The following is a 17,479-nucleotide window of genomic DNA, read 5'->3' on the forward strand; positions in this document are numbered from 1 at the left end:
TGCCGTGAAGGATGAAGACGATACACCCAGAAATTTCGCAACGAAAGCCACCTTCGAAGCCATAGCAGACAAGGTTCAAAGCTGAATGTGCGCCAATAATTTTCAAAAGAGATCGATTAAAACAAATCGCAAAAAAGTGATGGCAGATGAGAATGATTTTCAGACTCAGCATATATGCAAAGAAGTGCAACGTTTTGACTTTAAAGTTTTTATTTCACCCGCAATGTTTTTGCAGAAAAATGCATTGTGCTTCGAGCCGCTGGCTGTACAAATTCACACATGTTTAACAGGTTTTTCACCGTTGACCCAGCAAACACCCGGCGAGGACATAGTAAGAAAATTTTCAAGCTCAGAGCACACACATTCATTAGACAAAACTTTTTTTCATTTCGGGTAGTAGCTGCGTGGAATGACCTTCCTCCGACGGCTGTGCACGCTCCTTCTAGAACCCAGTCCAAGGTATTACTAGACATTTATTTATGCGAATCCTCGCGCTGGCAAGCATACTGCCCCGCGCTGAGGACATAAATAGCAGTGCTACACCCTTTTTTCACTTGTGACTTTCAGGTGAACGACAGCCACTGACCGACAAGAACAAAAGCGACCCGGTAAACTTGGGCAAAAGCCTCGATCCTGTGTATCAATCCGTGAATCCGTGAGCCCCTGGCTATACAAATTCACACATGGTTTAACTTCTAATTTGGCGCTCTTTTGCGTAATTCGTCTCAGGGCACAGTTGTGGGTAGTTCCTTTTCTTTCCTAATCGGAGCTCTAAGGTTCCCATGATGTTGGTTCTCTGCAGCACCATTGATCTCCCTTAGTTTGTACTCCCTCTGTTCAGGTGAGCGCGGATTTTCAATGTCTTCCATTCCATCCGGATTCTCCTCTCGCTGTCCTGTTCTCCGTTATTGAGCCACTGGGATTTTAGTTTGTTTATAAGTAAGTGCTGGCGATGTAAATGCCCAGCTTACCGGACTTTGGCTTTTCAGCTTTCTTCCTGCTTTCCCTCCGAATTTGTCGTAAACCCATAATCCCGAAACATTGCTGTCCCACGGTGCTCCAATGGGTGCAGGCGTACCACATCCGATTTGTGCCAGGTTACATTGGCCTCTTATGCTACCGCGAATGGGTTCAAGGAGCGTTCCGCCTTTAGATAAAGGTGTCGTTGCGTATCCCTAATATCACTATTCTCATGGGCATAAGGAATGTTAAGTCGGATTCTTAACACACCCCAGGTGATAACGTCTCGCCTGAACGTCTACACCTCACAGTATCACGTAACTTCATACACCCGCGAAAAAGCGTTGCGTTAACGTTTCACGCGGTTTAGCAACATGCACTCGTCTGGATACGCTGCGGTTCTGTTCGACCAACTCAGCTACCTGCATATCAGGAACCATATAATGTACAACGTGGTGCAGTTAGGCATACTATCGTTCTGAAGGTCGGTACATCCGAGACGAACTCGGCCGGCGTTCGTTGAAATCTCCGACTGCGTTAATTCCCGTCCACATCAAACGACCCCATTTGTCTCTCCCGTGTCTGCCGCCTGTTCAGCACCCCGAATAACTCGCTTTAGAAAGCTTGTTCGCTTCCGGGTGTGCCCAATAGCGTACAGCCGCAACAGTCCACGAATAGAAACTGGGAACCCTGTTGGGACCGTTAAGGTGCCTAGGCTGTCTTTACCGACGCTAACTCGTGCGGCACCTGGACACCCACAGCATATACCAAAGGTGTCATGAGGGGGACGTTGTGAGTGTTTCACTTTCAGCTGCCTTTGAAATTCAGGATTATAACTCTTTCTGAAGCTATAGAAAGTGTAAAAGCCTAAATCAAACAACTGGCGAAAAATCAGGAGCGAACTCTGCTTTCTGGATGGGTGCTTTACTATCGCTCAATCGACAACCCTCGTCGATGGACACACTTGTCTTGTCTGTTAGTGACGAGCTTGTATCAACAACCTGATGACCCCACCCAAGGGAGTCTCGATTGCACCGCGTAAAATCCTATTTAACAGCTTTTCTGCTCTGTCATTGTGGTTTTTCATGGAGAGGCACCCTAGAAGATAAGATAATCGTTCAGCTGGAACACCCTTTCGGTGCCCAACTGTCACTGGAAGGAAGCAGGAGAGCTGCAATACTGCCAGGTTGCCCGAGATCAGACAGGGCAAGTCGAGAGGTAGAGTTTTAGTTCGAACAACCGATATTCTGGTCATTAAATTCGCGCTCTAGCCTCTGACCCGTCGTACTCGAGGTTATGAAGCGTTCCACGTACCTTGAAAGTTAGTTCTGACTGGTGTGATAGGTGAGTTCAGTGCACGAATATGCATGGTTCGGATAGCATTTTCTAACTCAGACAACTTGGCGTCAAAGAGGACAAGTGCATCGGGCTACTGTTCGGTTCGCCATCATCATCATTGTCAGCTGTAAGGACAGCATACTTGTTCGAACAGCGAAATTGAGACCTCTTCATGTGTCGACAACCGTTGTCTCAGGACCATAACTCGTGTGGGCGAATCTCTATCAAGACAATTAGACCGCGAGTTTTCGATTGTGCAACTGGAACTTCCATTGAAGGATGTTTCCAGTGTCAAAAGATGTGTTAGATCATGCATTGCGTTTTCCGTACCCAATTACTAGACAGGTGGCCAACCCTTGACCTGACAGGGATATAAAAGTGATTACGAAAAACTTGGGTGCTTCGGTGCCACTCTCCTTCCAGGATGGGAACCGCGAGATCCTCACTGCGCCTACTTGGAAACGCTACAAGCTATGGCTGCTAATCAATGTCAACAGCATTTTTCTTGTCAGTTTCAATCCAGATTGCCTAAATGAGTGTGTGGAGGTTTGGTCACTTCGTAAGTCATCATCATCGACAGCGTGACATCAGTGTTCAACACCCGATGCTTCAGTGCCGTAGTAAGTATCGTGGTAACTTTGCACTAAGTCCCTTCCCCGGCCACATTTATTCTTTTCTTCACATTAGGGCTTTCAAATAAATCATGGTTGTACGGTAGCCACGCATCGCCGTTACCCACTGAAGCCATGATGTCGCTGACAACTTCTGCTCCTTCGTACCTGATTATCCAACTCAACTGTAACACAAGCTGGGTGCCCACAGACAAGGGGATGACTTTTGCATAACAACGTTGGTGTGAATGCTTTCAGAGACCCCATGTCTATGTTTCGTCGTCCTGCTAAAGGTGAGCCAACCCCGTGCATGCGTAAGACGGGTTGACAATTCTAAAAAACTATCGTCTTCGTTTCATTGCATTTTTATTGTTTCGCTGCAGGTAAGACCAGTGCAAAGTCCCGATGACCCATGCAACCTGTCCAATGCGTCCAGAACCAGTGAAGAGTACGTGCGAGAACCATGAGCTCTTCAATAAGATGAATAAGTTGATGGACGTCCATGCAACCTCCACGCTCTTTGATGTTCCTATCCACCCGATGAATGAGTGAGTCCATGGTACGTACCCGTGCAAGTGTGTAAGTTCATGTGTTTGTTCCCAGTGTGGAGACCCGGCCTCAGATCATGAGCTGGCCACGTTGCATCAAGTATCGTGCCATCATCACGTGTGTACGGTTTGTGGTTTGTGCCTTCTTACGGGGTATCTGCTCTCCAAACATGAACTGCAACATCCTGGATTGTTTTCCTCCAAAGTGAGTACTACGGAGAAATATGACCCTTCTCAGTTTGTTTGCCCGCTGCCTGGTTGTGGTCAGAAAAATACCTGCATAACGTCGCATCGAAGCCACATGAAAACGATGCATCGTTTGGATGCAGATTCTCCCATCTTGGGTGTAAAAGTTTGGAGATGAACTTCATTATTATCGCACGTAAGTCTAATCACTTATCGGTGCTGAGTTTCAGTTAATAGAAACCAACCTTCCACTCATTTCTCTGGCCAATTCGACCGTTCAAGATAAGATAATTTGAGACCTCAGCTTGTGACCGGAATCATTAGCATCCCCAATTTATACCTTGTTCCTGAAATGCCTGGCCTGAGCTAGGGCGTACCATCATCATCAAAGACAGCAACATCAGTGTTGGAATTGTTGCTTCACTGCCGTGCCGCCTATACCCTGTGTTGTAACTGCGTGCTGGCTGGGGCGAGATGGCTCAAGTGGTTAGAGCGTGGATTTACTGATCGGAAGGTCTGTGGTTCGGATCCGACCTCAGCCTCTCGACTTCCCCTGTCTAGTCTCGGCAACCTGACCAATATACCAGCCCTCGTGCTTCCTTCAGTGGCATGGCAGTTAGGCACCGAAAGGGTGCTACATCTGAACCCGTTTTTCGTGTGCTAGCTAGGTGATTTAGGGAGTTGATGGAATTTATTCTACCGCGTTTGAAGGTCTAAGTACTTGAGTTCGGAATCTCACGGTAGAAGACAAAGGACACCGAGTGAAGATTGTTTATACTGCGGATGAATCAATGGGATAAAAAACTGCGGCTCAGTTGGGCTGCGACAGCAAAATTGAAATCTCAGTGCAATATTCGTTAGGACCTGACCGTCCTTGCAATTTGCATGACAGCCATCAAGGCGGAAATATAACATCTGGTTTGATTTGTTTGCGACGTTTGGATGTTCTGTCGGCCGGAATTACCCTGGATTCCTCAGTGATTGGTTTCAACCACCGAATGGGTTACCGATAGTTCCGAAGTTGCCCGTATCCTTAAGGGGCGCAAGCTTCAGGCAAATGGATTTGCGACAAGACCGAACTAGACAAATACTCCTTTGCATACCAACGTGGTTTTCACGGGAGACTCGCTGAATCTCTCAGTTATGTTCTTTGTTTCTTGGACCGCTCTCTATGCAGTGCGGCATCACATAATCTAGGTTTTCTTCCCGGTGTCACCCGTGTTAGCAATGTGGTACATCAGCGCTGACCCGATAAGGTTGTGATGCCTATCACCTGTTTGATAGGCATTTTGCATAAACTTAGGACCTTGACATCCGGATTTCTTGCTCCCAGTGCACACTTTTCTCTCACCAGTCGTCATAGTATTGGCACCTTCGAACTCTCGGAACAGTGGGATGGGATGTGGCTGCTGCTTGTCAGCAGCTTCTTGGACCCGCAAGTATGAGCTTATGATCCATGGTAATCAAACCGTTCTCTTGGGATACGATGGGCCCCAGTTGCTCTGCATCTCACTGTACCCTTGTTCTCCGCCCGTCTGACGCTCCCAAACTGAATGGCCTAAGTTTCCCAGTCCAGGGATTCCTATGCAGAGCTCCCTGTCCGGCTTCCACCAGATCAAACAATTACGCTATGTGTGATGTTGTAGCAACGCACAAAAAACAACCAGTCAGTCTGTGTACCGTCGCCCCAAGTGGTTGGCATTTCCTCTGCAATGATCTTCGTATGAGAGTAGGCCGGTTCGAGATGCCAGGTAGTGGCATGAGCCGTGTCGCTCGTGTCTGACTACTGATTTTCCCCAAAACTACTTGAATCCACTGATCTCAACGGAGCGATCCTCGTGATGAGTCAGTGGAGACTCATGGACTCCGTTGCTTGGTCCCGTTGTTCTAATGAAAACGATCCGACCTCCTCATGAGTTCCTTGCGCACTGAGATGGTCTAACTGTGATCAGGTGGTAGTCTGAAGGCGATAACATGTACATCTGGTTAGTCTGTCAACTCCCCCTCCCTTTCTTTAATTCCGAGAGGCGGGTGGGTCACGTTACGGATTGGAAACATTAGCAGACAAACTTGGGCACGTGTCTAGTGTCGCACAGCTACATTTACTGTCAACAAATGCCTAGTCATTGCGTCACTGCATCATCACCATCAAAGACAGCAACGTCGGTGTTGACACTGATGCTTCACTGCCGTACAACCATATTGTATCACTAGATCTGACATCCTAGGGAGACTTGCTTTTATCTCCAGTAAACACTCCCATTTTCCCAAGTGACAAGTAAAATATAATGAGATGTCGCTCTGAAAGGAAGCACAGTGACTTCTTTCGTCGGCCAACGTCTAGTATCTCATATCCCGTGGAGAGTCCTAATTTGAGGACATTTTCCAGCGAAGGTCCCTCCTTGGGGTTAGTATGCATGGTTTATTGCTGTTGGAGTGTCTGGGACATGTTTTTAATCCAATGGGTTGGTCTAAGTCCTGTCCTGAAGTAATCACAAGCTACCCGCCCCAGCAGGGAATGGCTCTGTTTTGCGCTATTACCGTAAATCGTAACAACCTTTCCTAGACACCCTTTGATCGTCTCGTTTTAAAGTGGGAAATCCTTATCCTCGTTTTGTCCTATGGGCCATCCCTCATAACCACAACTGAACATGTGCTGCCTCACTGTGTTAGCCACATCGTAGGGACGGTGACGCATCGTCACCACAGACAGCGCCACCTTAATGCTTGGTCATAGAAAATTCTCTAGAAAACCGGAAATGAGAAAGAGGACATGGAAGTGGTTTGACCCATGAAATTTTACTCTTATAATCTGAAGGGAAAGTTGAAGCACGAACGCTTTTGCAAAGTTTTCAGCCAAATGCAGAAAGGGTCATGAGGACCTCATCCCAGGAGGGTGAGTCGCACCAACAGCAAATGAACTTTACTGTATCACCTTATCGGTTTGTCTAATCATATCTTGTCCACCTGGTAACCTCATTTTAAATGAGACACTGATCATCACTATCACCAGAAGTACATCGAATGGCCTATGGAGAACCTGATCGCGCTACCAGATTTTCGGTGCAGGTATTTCTCAACTGAAATGTCCCGCATGAAGATGATCGCAGTACGTAGACTCCTTGTTATCTTTGTGGCATATTACCACAAGATTTGACTGTATTTTATTGCTCCATCATCACTCGTCTCCGATGGCACATTTTCCCACGGTTCCTGAAATATTTTATCTTTATTATTATGACCGCGGAATAGCTCAGTGGTTAGGGCGCAAACTCACTGACTGGAATGTGGTTCGAACCCTATGGGCCATCCCTCATAACCACAACTGAACATGTGCTGCCTCACTGTGTTAGCCGCATCGTAGGGACGGTGACGCATCGTCACCACAGACAGCGCCACCTTAATGCTTGGTCATAGAAAATTCTCTAGAAAACCGGAAATGAGAAAGAGGACATGGAAGTGGTTTGACCCATGAAATTTTACTCTTATAATCTGAAGGGAAAGTTGAAGCACGAACGCTTTTGCAAAGTTTTCAGCCAAATGCAGAAAGGGTCATGAGGACCTCATCCCAGGAGGGTGAGTCGCACCAACAGCAAATGAACTTTACTGTATCACCTTATCGGTTTGTCTAATCATATCTTGTCCACCTGGTAACCTCATTTTAAATGAGACACTGATCATCACTATCACCAGAAGTACATCGAATGGCCTATGGAGAACCTGATCGCGCTACCAGATTTTCGGTGCAGGTATTTCTCAACTGAAATGTCCCGCATGAAGATGATCGCAGTACGTAGACTCCTTGTTATCTTTGTGGCATATTACCACAAGATTTGACTGTATTTTATTGCTCCATCATCACTCGTCTCCGATGGCACATTTTCCCACGGTTCCTGAAATATTTTATCTTTATTATTATGACCGCGGAATAGCTCAGTGGTTAGGGCGCAAACTCACTGACTGGAATGTCCGTGGTTCGAACCCCATCTCTCTCATCTCGTCTCCTGTCTAGGCTTGGACAATCTGGGTTCTTTCGAATGGTATAGCAAATGAGCACAGTTGAACGATAATATCTTAAAAAGTAAACTACTCACACGGTTGTTGAAAGCTCTTCCACGGCCCATGACCGTTCAGCTCTTCTTGAGACTCATCAAAGGATGGGAACCGCGAGATTCTCACTGCGCCTACCTGGAGACGCTGCAAGCTATGGCTGCTAATAGATGTCAATGGCATTTTTGTTTTCAGTTTGAATCCAGATTGCCTGCATAAGTCTCTGGAGGTTTAGTCACTTCGTAAGTATCGTGATAACTTTGCACTAAGTCCCTTCCACGGTCACCTTTATTCTTTTCTTCACAATAGGGCTTTCAAACAAATCATGGTTGTACGGTAACGATGCATCGTTAAACACTGAAGCCATGCTATCGATGATGATGGTGCACTGTCTGACCTTTCATTCAACCTTATATTCTACTTGAACCTGAATTGGACAAGGTTTTTGGCATCCATGTGAGTATTTTTCCTTGATGAAAAATGTACTGCGATATCTGGACTATCGTGCCAACTGGACATGAAGCGGCCTCTGTGCAGCACATACAGTTTAAGAATATCATTAACGAGACATTCATTTCAGTCTAATGAAAGCCAAATTGATGTGCAAAAGGGTTTGTTGAAAAGATTGTTTTTACTTAATTTTTATTTGTGTGATTTCACCTTGGCACCTAAATGGTTATTCCTAATCCAGTGTGCAATACAAATTGGCGTGCTTTCGCAGGACACGTACCCATTTACGTGCTCCTGATATGCACCCCGACAACATTGATAACCGGACAGTTGTTAACTCCTAGTGCCCCTCCAATGTCCTCTACTCTGGGCAGTCCATATCCTTCTATCCCCAAATCATCGGTTTAGTTGAAGATACGAGTAAACTAGGAACCGACCCACAATGTTGGACATCCACTGTCCGATCATCATCATCGACCGCCAGGTTGCCCAAGCCTATACTGGACTAGTCGAGATGCAGGGGTCGGGTTCTAACCACGGACCTTCCGGTCAGTAAATTTGCGGTCTAACCACTGAGTCATCTCACCCTGACATTGTTCATAAGCCATATCTTGCAGTTTGTCTAGCCAGGACTCAATTCTGGACAGTATCTGGACTTTCCGTAACCGCCTGCATACCCTTCTGCTAGGTCAAAGGTTGACCCTTCGGCAGATAACTCGATATACAACTTCCTGTCAGTTTGTTGTCTTCCCGGTAACCCTCAGGCTGGGCAGTTTTTCATCTAGGTTCGTCTGCCGGTCTTTCGCTGGGGAACTACAAAATTGCAACATACATTAAGGGAAGAATCAATGGAGAACGATCAGCGCACTTCAACGTTGTGCTCCTTCTGTGTTTTAGGTCACTTGTATTAGAATTCGCCCTTGGCTTCGAGATCGCGTAACGAAACGATCCAAAAGATTACTGTCGTTTGTCGGATTCCAGGTGTCTCAGCCAAGTCGATAATCTATGGTTTAGCCATTTCTGTCCGCACAAACTGTCTAGTGCTTAACTGCTTAGGATGGCTGTAACTTCCCTATGTATTCATTGTATATTTCGTCCTGAAGGCCTAGTCAGGTTAAATTAAATGTCCCACTTTCGACCTCATAGTGGGCTTGGTCCCTCACTACCAATTTTTGCCTCTTCAAGGTCTTACACTAGGCAGTAAAGTACTTTTCTTTGCTGAATTTGATGAGAATAAGATACAGATTTGATAACGCTGACTGCCAACAGCATCGAACAGGGGGTATTCCGACCCATATGGCATCATCAATAGCACGCGTTACAGTTGTTTTCATAGCTGTAAACACCGCTTTCGGGACCTTATTCAGTTTGCTGTGAATCATTGGTTACCACACTGGTCAGGCATCCTGAGCTTTACTCCAGTCCCAGGGTGCAATATGGAATGGTGTGCTTTCGCAGGACACGTCTGTCTGCGCGCTCCTGATACGCACCCCTATATTTTTTCTATAGGCGATTCTAATCCAACTCGTGTTTTCGTCCTAGCTCTATCTAGGCTTCGATCTCTCTTGAATTTCTTGAATGTTGCAAATAAATGTGCTTACATCACCTCTCTTCTACACAATCTGCTCTTTTCTCTTGTTTAGGACGGTCAATGGACGGGTATCGGTCTTCTATATCCACTCACTAAAGTCCCGGCTGTAATATCCGCTTATCAATATACAGTGGAAAACCTTCCTGCTCGTCTTTTGCTTCTCTGTGCGTCTTTGAAGTAACCGTACTGTTGTTTCTGAGAAAACGGTCTTCACAAGGCTATGGCACGGTGCAAAACGTTTATCTAGAATCTCAGTGTGCTGCAGCGACAATCATCTTGGTCGTTTTTTGTTGGGATTCCGCCAACTGCGTTCCACCTAGTGGCGTAGTTCAGTTTCTCACCTAATTCTCCAATGACTGTCGCTCACAGCTTCACTACTGTCATTAAGTCCGAAAATGGGACAGATCTTGACAGGATCAATGTGCTTTATGCACACCACCACCTGTTAACAGTGAGTAGAATAATACCTCTGTAGATCCACGATATCCCTTCTATATAGGAGCTTTTAACGCCCGTATTGTATGTCGAATAAAGGACGCTCGGTGAGACCTTATACTTCCTTAAAATTAACGTGCTGTGTCTCCGAAACACGTATGCAAGACCCAAGCGTGGTTATGCACCTCAAAGAACAAGCTCAGCTCTTTCACATTTATCCGTTTGTCCGGTAATCCAGAAGCGATAACCCGTGGAACATGGCGTAGGGGTTGCACTCAGACTCAGCTGAACGTGCTTTGCTGGATTGGATCCCAGTAAACAGTCGTCTTTGCGCCGTCTGGTTATACGGCTCAATCAAGGTCATTCCTTCGACGTAAAAAACGGCGCCTGTTTGCGATATCGGTATACGCCTCAACGGACTGCATTTCTGACGCTGAGGATACATTCTATCGAGTGTTATCCGGGTTCATTGGTTGAGCAAGAAGCTTTGATATTATTATCCTTACGGGCGATGAATGCCCAGGTCAGAATTGCATTTGGACGGTTGATTCGGAGTCGATGCTCACCACACACAACGGAGAGCGAATCTTCTAGTTGTGTGCTGGTCATCAACTGTTTCCGACTAATACGAACTTTCAGCACATTACATTGCATACCCTGGCCGCCACTAACTTCAAGTAAACCGTAGACTCAGTTGAATCACGTGGCAATTAGCCACCACTGAAGAACCACTACTCAAGACTGTCATTGCTTCCGGACCATAACTTGATTCCGATCACGCCATGGTGCGTGATTGCAGTTCATTCCCCTTCAGACTCTCGTTAGTCGGCAAGAAACATACCGATCCATCATCTTCGAAGAACTTCCATAGCTTAACAGTATAGAGTTGAGCTAGCCTAACGACTCTACAGTAAACCAATACTGTACTGGTTGTGAGCACGTGGATGGAGCATGACAAAATGTCGAGGGAGATACGCTAGCGGCGTTTGGTGTTATCTGTCCAACTTTTATACAATCAAATGGCCACTGGATATAGTCGAAATCACTAGGAACTCCGTACCAACAGGCAACAAGTACGACGGCGCACCCAAATCCATCAAATACCAAATATTAAAGGGTAGACCGAGAGCTCTGGTGAACATCAAAAGCTCGGGAGATAGAGAAGGCTTTTGCTGCCGGAAGCAACCGTGCGCTGTCAACTGATACGATCGGTCGACTCTAGGAAAGCAACAGTGAAAAGCTGAGTGGAAATGGTGGCTCATTGATTCACTCACAAAAATGTTGCCTGAAAAGCTGGGCCGAACACATCGAAGAACAGTTTAGCTGGTCTCCTGCAACGCAGCCGGTAGAGATAGTGCCTATGGGCTGATGAAGTGTAAACCTTAGTCGCCCCTTGGAAGAGGAAATAAAGCACAAAATAACCATAAACGTGAGGGGGCAACAGGACCGGACGGTCCTTATCCAACCCCCTTGGAAAAAGGCGAAAAATCCCTGGTGGCCTACCTAACAGAGCTCATTGGCCCGATATGGAGGGGAGAGAAAGTACCTGCAGCATGGGACATGTCGACAGTTATTCCTTTGTTCAAAAAGAGCGCTCAGACGCCGTGTAAACCACCGTGGCATCAGCCTGAGTTTCTGGTATTATCATTCGAGGGTTAACTGAACACAGTGAGAGACAGATCCGTGAAAACCAAGCTGGACTCTGTCCTCCAACAGAATGCATCGATCACATTTTCACTCCGACAGATTCTAGAACGGCGACAAACTGGTTGCGTTCCTCAACTCGAAAGCTCTTTGACTCTAGTAAGGCCAGAGAAGATTTCGTCAACCTGCATCATCTGTGGCTTAGGCGTGACAGCTTATCCACCAAGAGTCGAGTTTACAGTGCCGTGGTACGCTCCATATTGTTATACGGGTCAAAAACCTGGCCGCTGCGCGTTATGGATGTTAAGAGACTTTCAGTGGGTCATTAGTACTGAGGTACGTCGAGTGGTCTTCAGAAGAAATACGCCCAAGATAGATGAACTGATCACACTCCATAGGTTGCGCTGGATTGGCCAAGTGCTGCGTGTACCAGTGGACCGACTTCCTCCAAAGGCTCTTTTCACATAGCCGCCCGAAGGGTGAAAACGATCCAGGGGAGGTCAAACAATGACTTGGCAGCTAAGTATGAAAGCTATCACCAGCAAACTCAGTTGTGCTGATCACTGTCATCTGCCTGTATGAGGACTCTGAGACGGTGGTTAGAAGCATTGGCAGACATGGCCCAGTCGCGCCCTCAATGGCGCTCGTGCACCTAAGTTATTGCCTTCGTTGCATAAATCCCCTCCCGATCTCTCCAATTAAAAGTCCACTGACTGCCCTGTATTTACGTATCATTTATATCGGCTCCCGCCTCTAATGCGCAGCTACCTTCTCTATCTCTCTAAAACATTGATAAACGAAACTGACAGCTGTAACCACTATATCACAAGTGTGTGGTTCTTACAGCTGATGATCATGAGTATCTTTTACTGGTCGTGTTCCCTTTTAGCCGGTCCTCATTTGAGTGTCTCTTCAAAGGGACCAGTCGTATATTGTTGAAAAGGATGACGGACGAACATCTGGGCTGAAACGCTCCGGGGTCTTTTGGCAGCGCGATCACTGCGTTCACCCGTTCGAAAGCTTTCGGGTTTTATCCGAAGGATTGAGTCTTGCCAAATGCTCACTCCATAAAAGAACCACTTGCGTACCAGGAACTGTCTTCCGTGGTCAAACTATGGTGCGGCTCTAAAGTGAGATTTTGCAAAGGAAGGTTAGCTCCCTGACACAAAAACCAAAGTGGTTCCAATATGGGCTTGTTGCTTAAGCTTTGAATAGTAGAAGATTGTAAAGTAGGTACATAACATCTGTTCAGGAGTTCTGGTGTGTGGAGGGGGAGGAGAAAATTATTAAGATAATCTGTCGAATTGTGCAGCATGATGATTCGGCAAATGTGACTGAACGAACATGAACACAGTTGCATGGGTTCAGCAGTAGCACCCTTTGGATGCCTAGCTGCCATGCCGCCCGAAGGAAGCACGCGGGCTTTGGTACTGCCAGATTGCCCAAGCCTAGACAGGGGAAGTCGAGATGCAGATATGGGGCTCGAACCACAGACCTTTCGGTCATTAACATCGCACCCCAACCACTGAGCCATCTCGCTCCCATAAGTATCTGTCGTCTCAATGAATTCTGTGGGAATGAACCGATTAGAGATGCCGTCACACATGCCTGTCTTTTTTCAGGCATCTTTGTCATTCCCTTTAGTTCACAACTCTAACCAGCATTTCGCTTCCTCACTTTCGCACCATCTGTTCCCTTCAATGCTTGTCCATTCGTTCGCATATTCTCGCCTTACTTCTAAATCAATCATTCTATATGGAACTATTGTCCTCTACAGCGTTTCTAGTTGATGATCTGATTTGCCAGTTTCGCTTATGAAGCCCACCAACCTTGCACTAATTCCACAGCACATAACCCTCAAGAAGCCACAGATTTCTCATTCATTCGGCGTGATATTAGACGTGAACCTTACTTCACAGCCCCGGGCTTGATGATGGTCTTCTCAAGACTTCCGTAGATCCGTCTCCTACTGCTATATGCATGCTGAGCTTGTAAACAGGTGTACCGTCTCCCATCTGTCAGTTACACCACAGAGATGGTTGATAAGACTGTCAGATGACGTGAACGAATTCAGTTAGTTGCCTTTGTCAAATACGAGCAGAAAGCCACTGCACTTTTCCACAACTGGACACCAGAACCCGGCTACCACTTCCTAATTCTGTAGACAACATCTATAATGTCGTCTGGTACCACTTTAGTGTACCAACATATGAAACCCGTGCTTATCACAGACTTTGCGCTCTCTGTGCGTACGCATGAGTACTTGATCAAAGCTCTGCTGTCTGCTTCATCTTTGAACTTCTCTCGACAAAGCACTCCAGCGTCGATTTGCTGTGATAAGCTATTTACTTCCCATCCTAATTATAGTCCTGGCATCTGGTCTTGTGTTTGCACTTTCATGTGCAATACCGAATGGTGTGTATTCGCAGGAGACCCATGTGTCTACATGTTCCTGATACGTACGCCAGGAATACCAGTAATTAAACAGATTTTACGCGGCACCGATCGTTTCTTCAGTGGCACTCTAAAATGCACTCCCACATTAATTGTTTCTAATCCTGGCCCCCTGTCGCTTATCTTCACTCTGAGGTTCAATACGGAATGCTGTCCCTTCATACATTATATATATATATATATATATATATATATATATATGCGAACCGGAAAATCTTGTGTCTTGAACCCAAACTTGGCTCTTCAATTGCTTCTGGTTATCGGGATGTTCATTTTATCTTTATCCATCATTATATGGTATGCAAGCTGATGAGGTCGTGCTTTTGAGACCGATCTGTGAATTTGTTTTGAAAATTAGGTTGATTTACCTTGTCGCGTACCGCTAGTGGTCTGTCAGTCCGGTTGGACACCCCCGTCATTTCAATTGGAATGCCTTCTCGGAGACCACTAGTCCCTCTAAGTGCCGGGTCTTCGATGTCTTCTGGGGTGATATTGGTGACGGACATCTATAGCGTTGTGTGAATTAACCTTTTATCCCGCAACTTTGAATGGGTAAATTGGTTTAGTGTGAGTGAACCAGGTCCACTCAGTCAACTTACACACTAAGCCACATGGTGCTCTGGCTAAGCTTTTCGCTCCTCTCAGTCCCCCTTTTTGTGACCTCGGTATTTCCAATACCTATTTCATTGGTTTGTCTGTGCTTCGTGTATAGTATATAATTAAAATTTCTCCCTCTTTCCCCGGGACTGAACTGCTAAGAGGATACAATCTCTTTCTTATTTAGCACAATGACGGAAATGGTTATTCATCGTTGGGATCCGGCCAAGGATGGCGAACTCAGTTTGCAGTCCATGCTTACAAAACTCAAGGCTGAGGTGCGTTATCGATTGTCCACTGCCCATGACCCATGATAGTAGCGAGTTTGTGTATTTGCAGCCGCTACATTTGTTAACTTTAGACACGTCTACGCTGTATTTGTACCTCTGTCTCGTGTGTTTCGTCCTCAGGACAGAAGTCTTAACGCTTCGTTCATCTTCTGGGACAGCGAAGGATTCAGGGTATTTAGGGCTTGTAAAGTCAACAACTACCTCTGCGTCACGCAACTCATTAACCATTGGTGCCAGTGGCTCCTACAAACTACGGTCGTATCACGACATGTCATTTCTCAACGTCTCGGTTGGTGCAGCTATCCCGTCGCATGCGAAGCGCACATCAGAGAATTCGGTGTAGATGATAAAAGTAGGGTTCCGACAACAGAGATCCTAATGTGTGGGGTACGTAGATTGCTCGAGATGGCTCAGTGGCCAGGGAGCGAACTTACTGACCGAAATGTCCGTGGTTCAAACCCAATATATGCATTTCGACTGCTCCTGCTTAGGCTTTGGCAATCCGGCAGTATCTCAGCCCTCGTGCTTCCTTCGGGTGGCATGACAGCTAGACACAAAAAGGGCGTTTCAGCTGAACCATTTTGTAGACATGTACAACTGGATAGTCCAGACAGTTGGATATTCTCTGTCGAAGGACTACAAGTGGTGCTGGAGACCGCTTCTATCAAATCTCCCGCGAGGTTTCACATTTGTTCCGATAACCCGATAAGGAGACGACTCAATCACGCAGTCAGTGGCACTCACGCATCGAAGCTATCGTCTTCAACGCGTGCCTGCCCAGTTCCCCAAACCTATTGATCATGCCATCGTCTCCAATAGTTGGCGTTATCTCCAACGCTATCCCCCTTTCCGGTGATCGAAACTGTAGCAACTGAGACCAGCATATCCTTTATACCTGGTTTATAGCCGATTAACTAAACTAAACTGAACGGAGTTCGGGACAGTCGGGGTACAGGGCGCGAAGTCGGTAATAATGTATCCAAAAGTATTTATCAATTCGTGTCGCAGCAACAAAAATTCATTTTTATCTTGAATATCAGTCCGATTAAAATAGTAGGCGTCCTTTGTGCAGCACATTCAGTTGAAGAATATTATAAACACATGATTCACTTTATTTTCCAACGAACACCATCGTGACTTATGAATACCTATCCATACGTACGTCCAATTTGATCGTCACGTACGGACTAGGATTAATGAAAACTCAGGGACTAAGCCCACCTGACGAATCCCAAATTTCATCAACGTTATCAATAGTGCCACGTCAAAAAAGTGAGCTCCATTTTTTTGGAAGAGTTGCTTATTGTAAGGATGCGTAGTAGATAGTAAACAGTACATTCCTGCTACTGTAGCCAGTTGGTTTCCTTTGTCTGAAATCTCTTCTAGCCATTCTCGCTTCGTTCGATTGTTGTCAGCTCATATCGTGGAGTCTAAGGTTTCTGAACGGCTCTCTGTACCTCAGGCCATGTGTGTACGATTCTAGGCATGGACATCCTAAAAGCCCCACATATTTTTATTAGCAATCGACATGGTCGTTACGAATGTGTCGCAGCTAGGTAGCAGTGAGTTTAGATTGAGCGCATGATGGACTGTCCCCACCCATCTTTCCATAATTTCACAAGTGCTATCTGTTTTATGGTTGCGTGATTCTGCTCGTCGTGTTAGCCTCTCCACGACATTAATGCATGCTAACTACTCATTTTTTATTGCTGGGCTCTCTTTCAGGGATGCGGTTGCGTGGACTACGAGTTCAGTCCCGGCACTAGCTTCCCCGAGCACACCCATTCACAAGATAAGATGGACTGCATCGTAAGCGGCCAACTTTGGTTCAAAATGTTCGGCAAAGAGGTTATCCTTGGTCCGGGGGATCGCCTCGAGGTCCCACGCAACACGCCACATTCTGCTCGTGTTCATGGGGATCAGAAAGTTGTTTTTGTTGACGCTACTCGCCGTTAGGTACCGAGTGCATTTTTTCTCCGTGCTATCTTGTCTCTGATTCGTTGAAGTTCTTATTCGTTAATCGCATCGTTGTCCCGGTAATATACTTGAATAAATGGTGTTTCTGAATTTGTCTGACTCCATTATTCGATTTGAGCGCTCGCATGTTGAGCTGACTCATGTTCAATATTCGGCGCCATGTTGGGCACACAAAAAAAGGTTTATGTATGGTATTTTTCGCTAAAATTATGTGGTAACGAAAATAAACTAGTTGAAAAGGAGTAGAAACGCTAGGCGTAAAGGAGTGAATACGGCGCCCAGAATGGTAGTCTGAATACAATTCGGCATTTGTAGGAGTGCTTATGTCAACATTTTTCGCAATAAGCC

At 46.1% G+C, this 17,479-nt stretch overlaps 1 protein-coding gene across 1 annotated transcript; it reads left to right on the forward strand.

Annotated features, from left to right (window-relative positions):
• Positions 1 to 10,140: 10,140 nt before the first annotated feature.
• On the forward strand, positions 10,141 to 17,222 carry T265_07132 (hypothetical protein; the record flags this gene model as incomplete). The annotated part of the gene is made up of 3 exons (XM_009172576.1): positions 10,141 to 10,185; positions 15,052 to 15,142; positions 16,880 to 17,222. The coding sequence occupies 2 exons, from the start codon at positions 15,056 to 15,058 to the stop codon at positions 17,108 to 17,110; spliced, it is 318 nt and encodes a 105-aa protein (XP_009170840.1).
• Positions 17,223 to 17,479: the final 257 nt, after the last annotated feature.

Source organism: Opisthorchis viverrini, assembly GCF_000715545.1.
Source record: "Opisthorchis viverrini unplaced genomic scaffold opera_v5_159, whole genome shotgun sequence".
Taxonomy (NCBI): Eukaryota; Metazoa; Platyhelminthes; class Trematoda; order Opisthorchiida; family Opisthorchiidae; genus Opisthorchis; species Opisthorchis viverrini.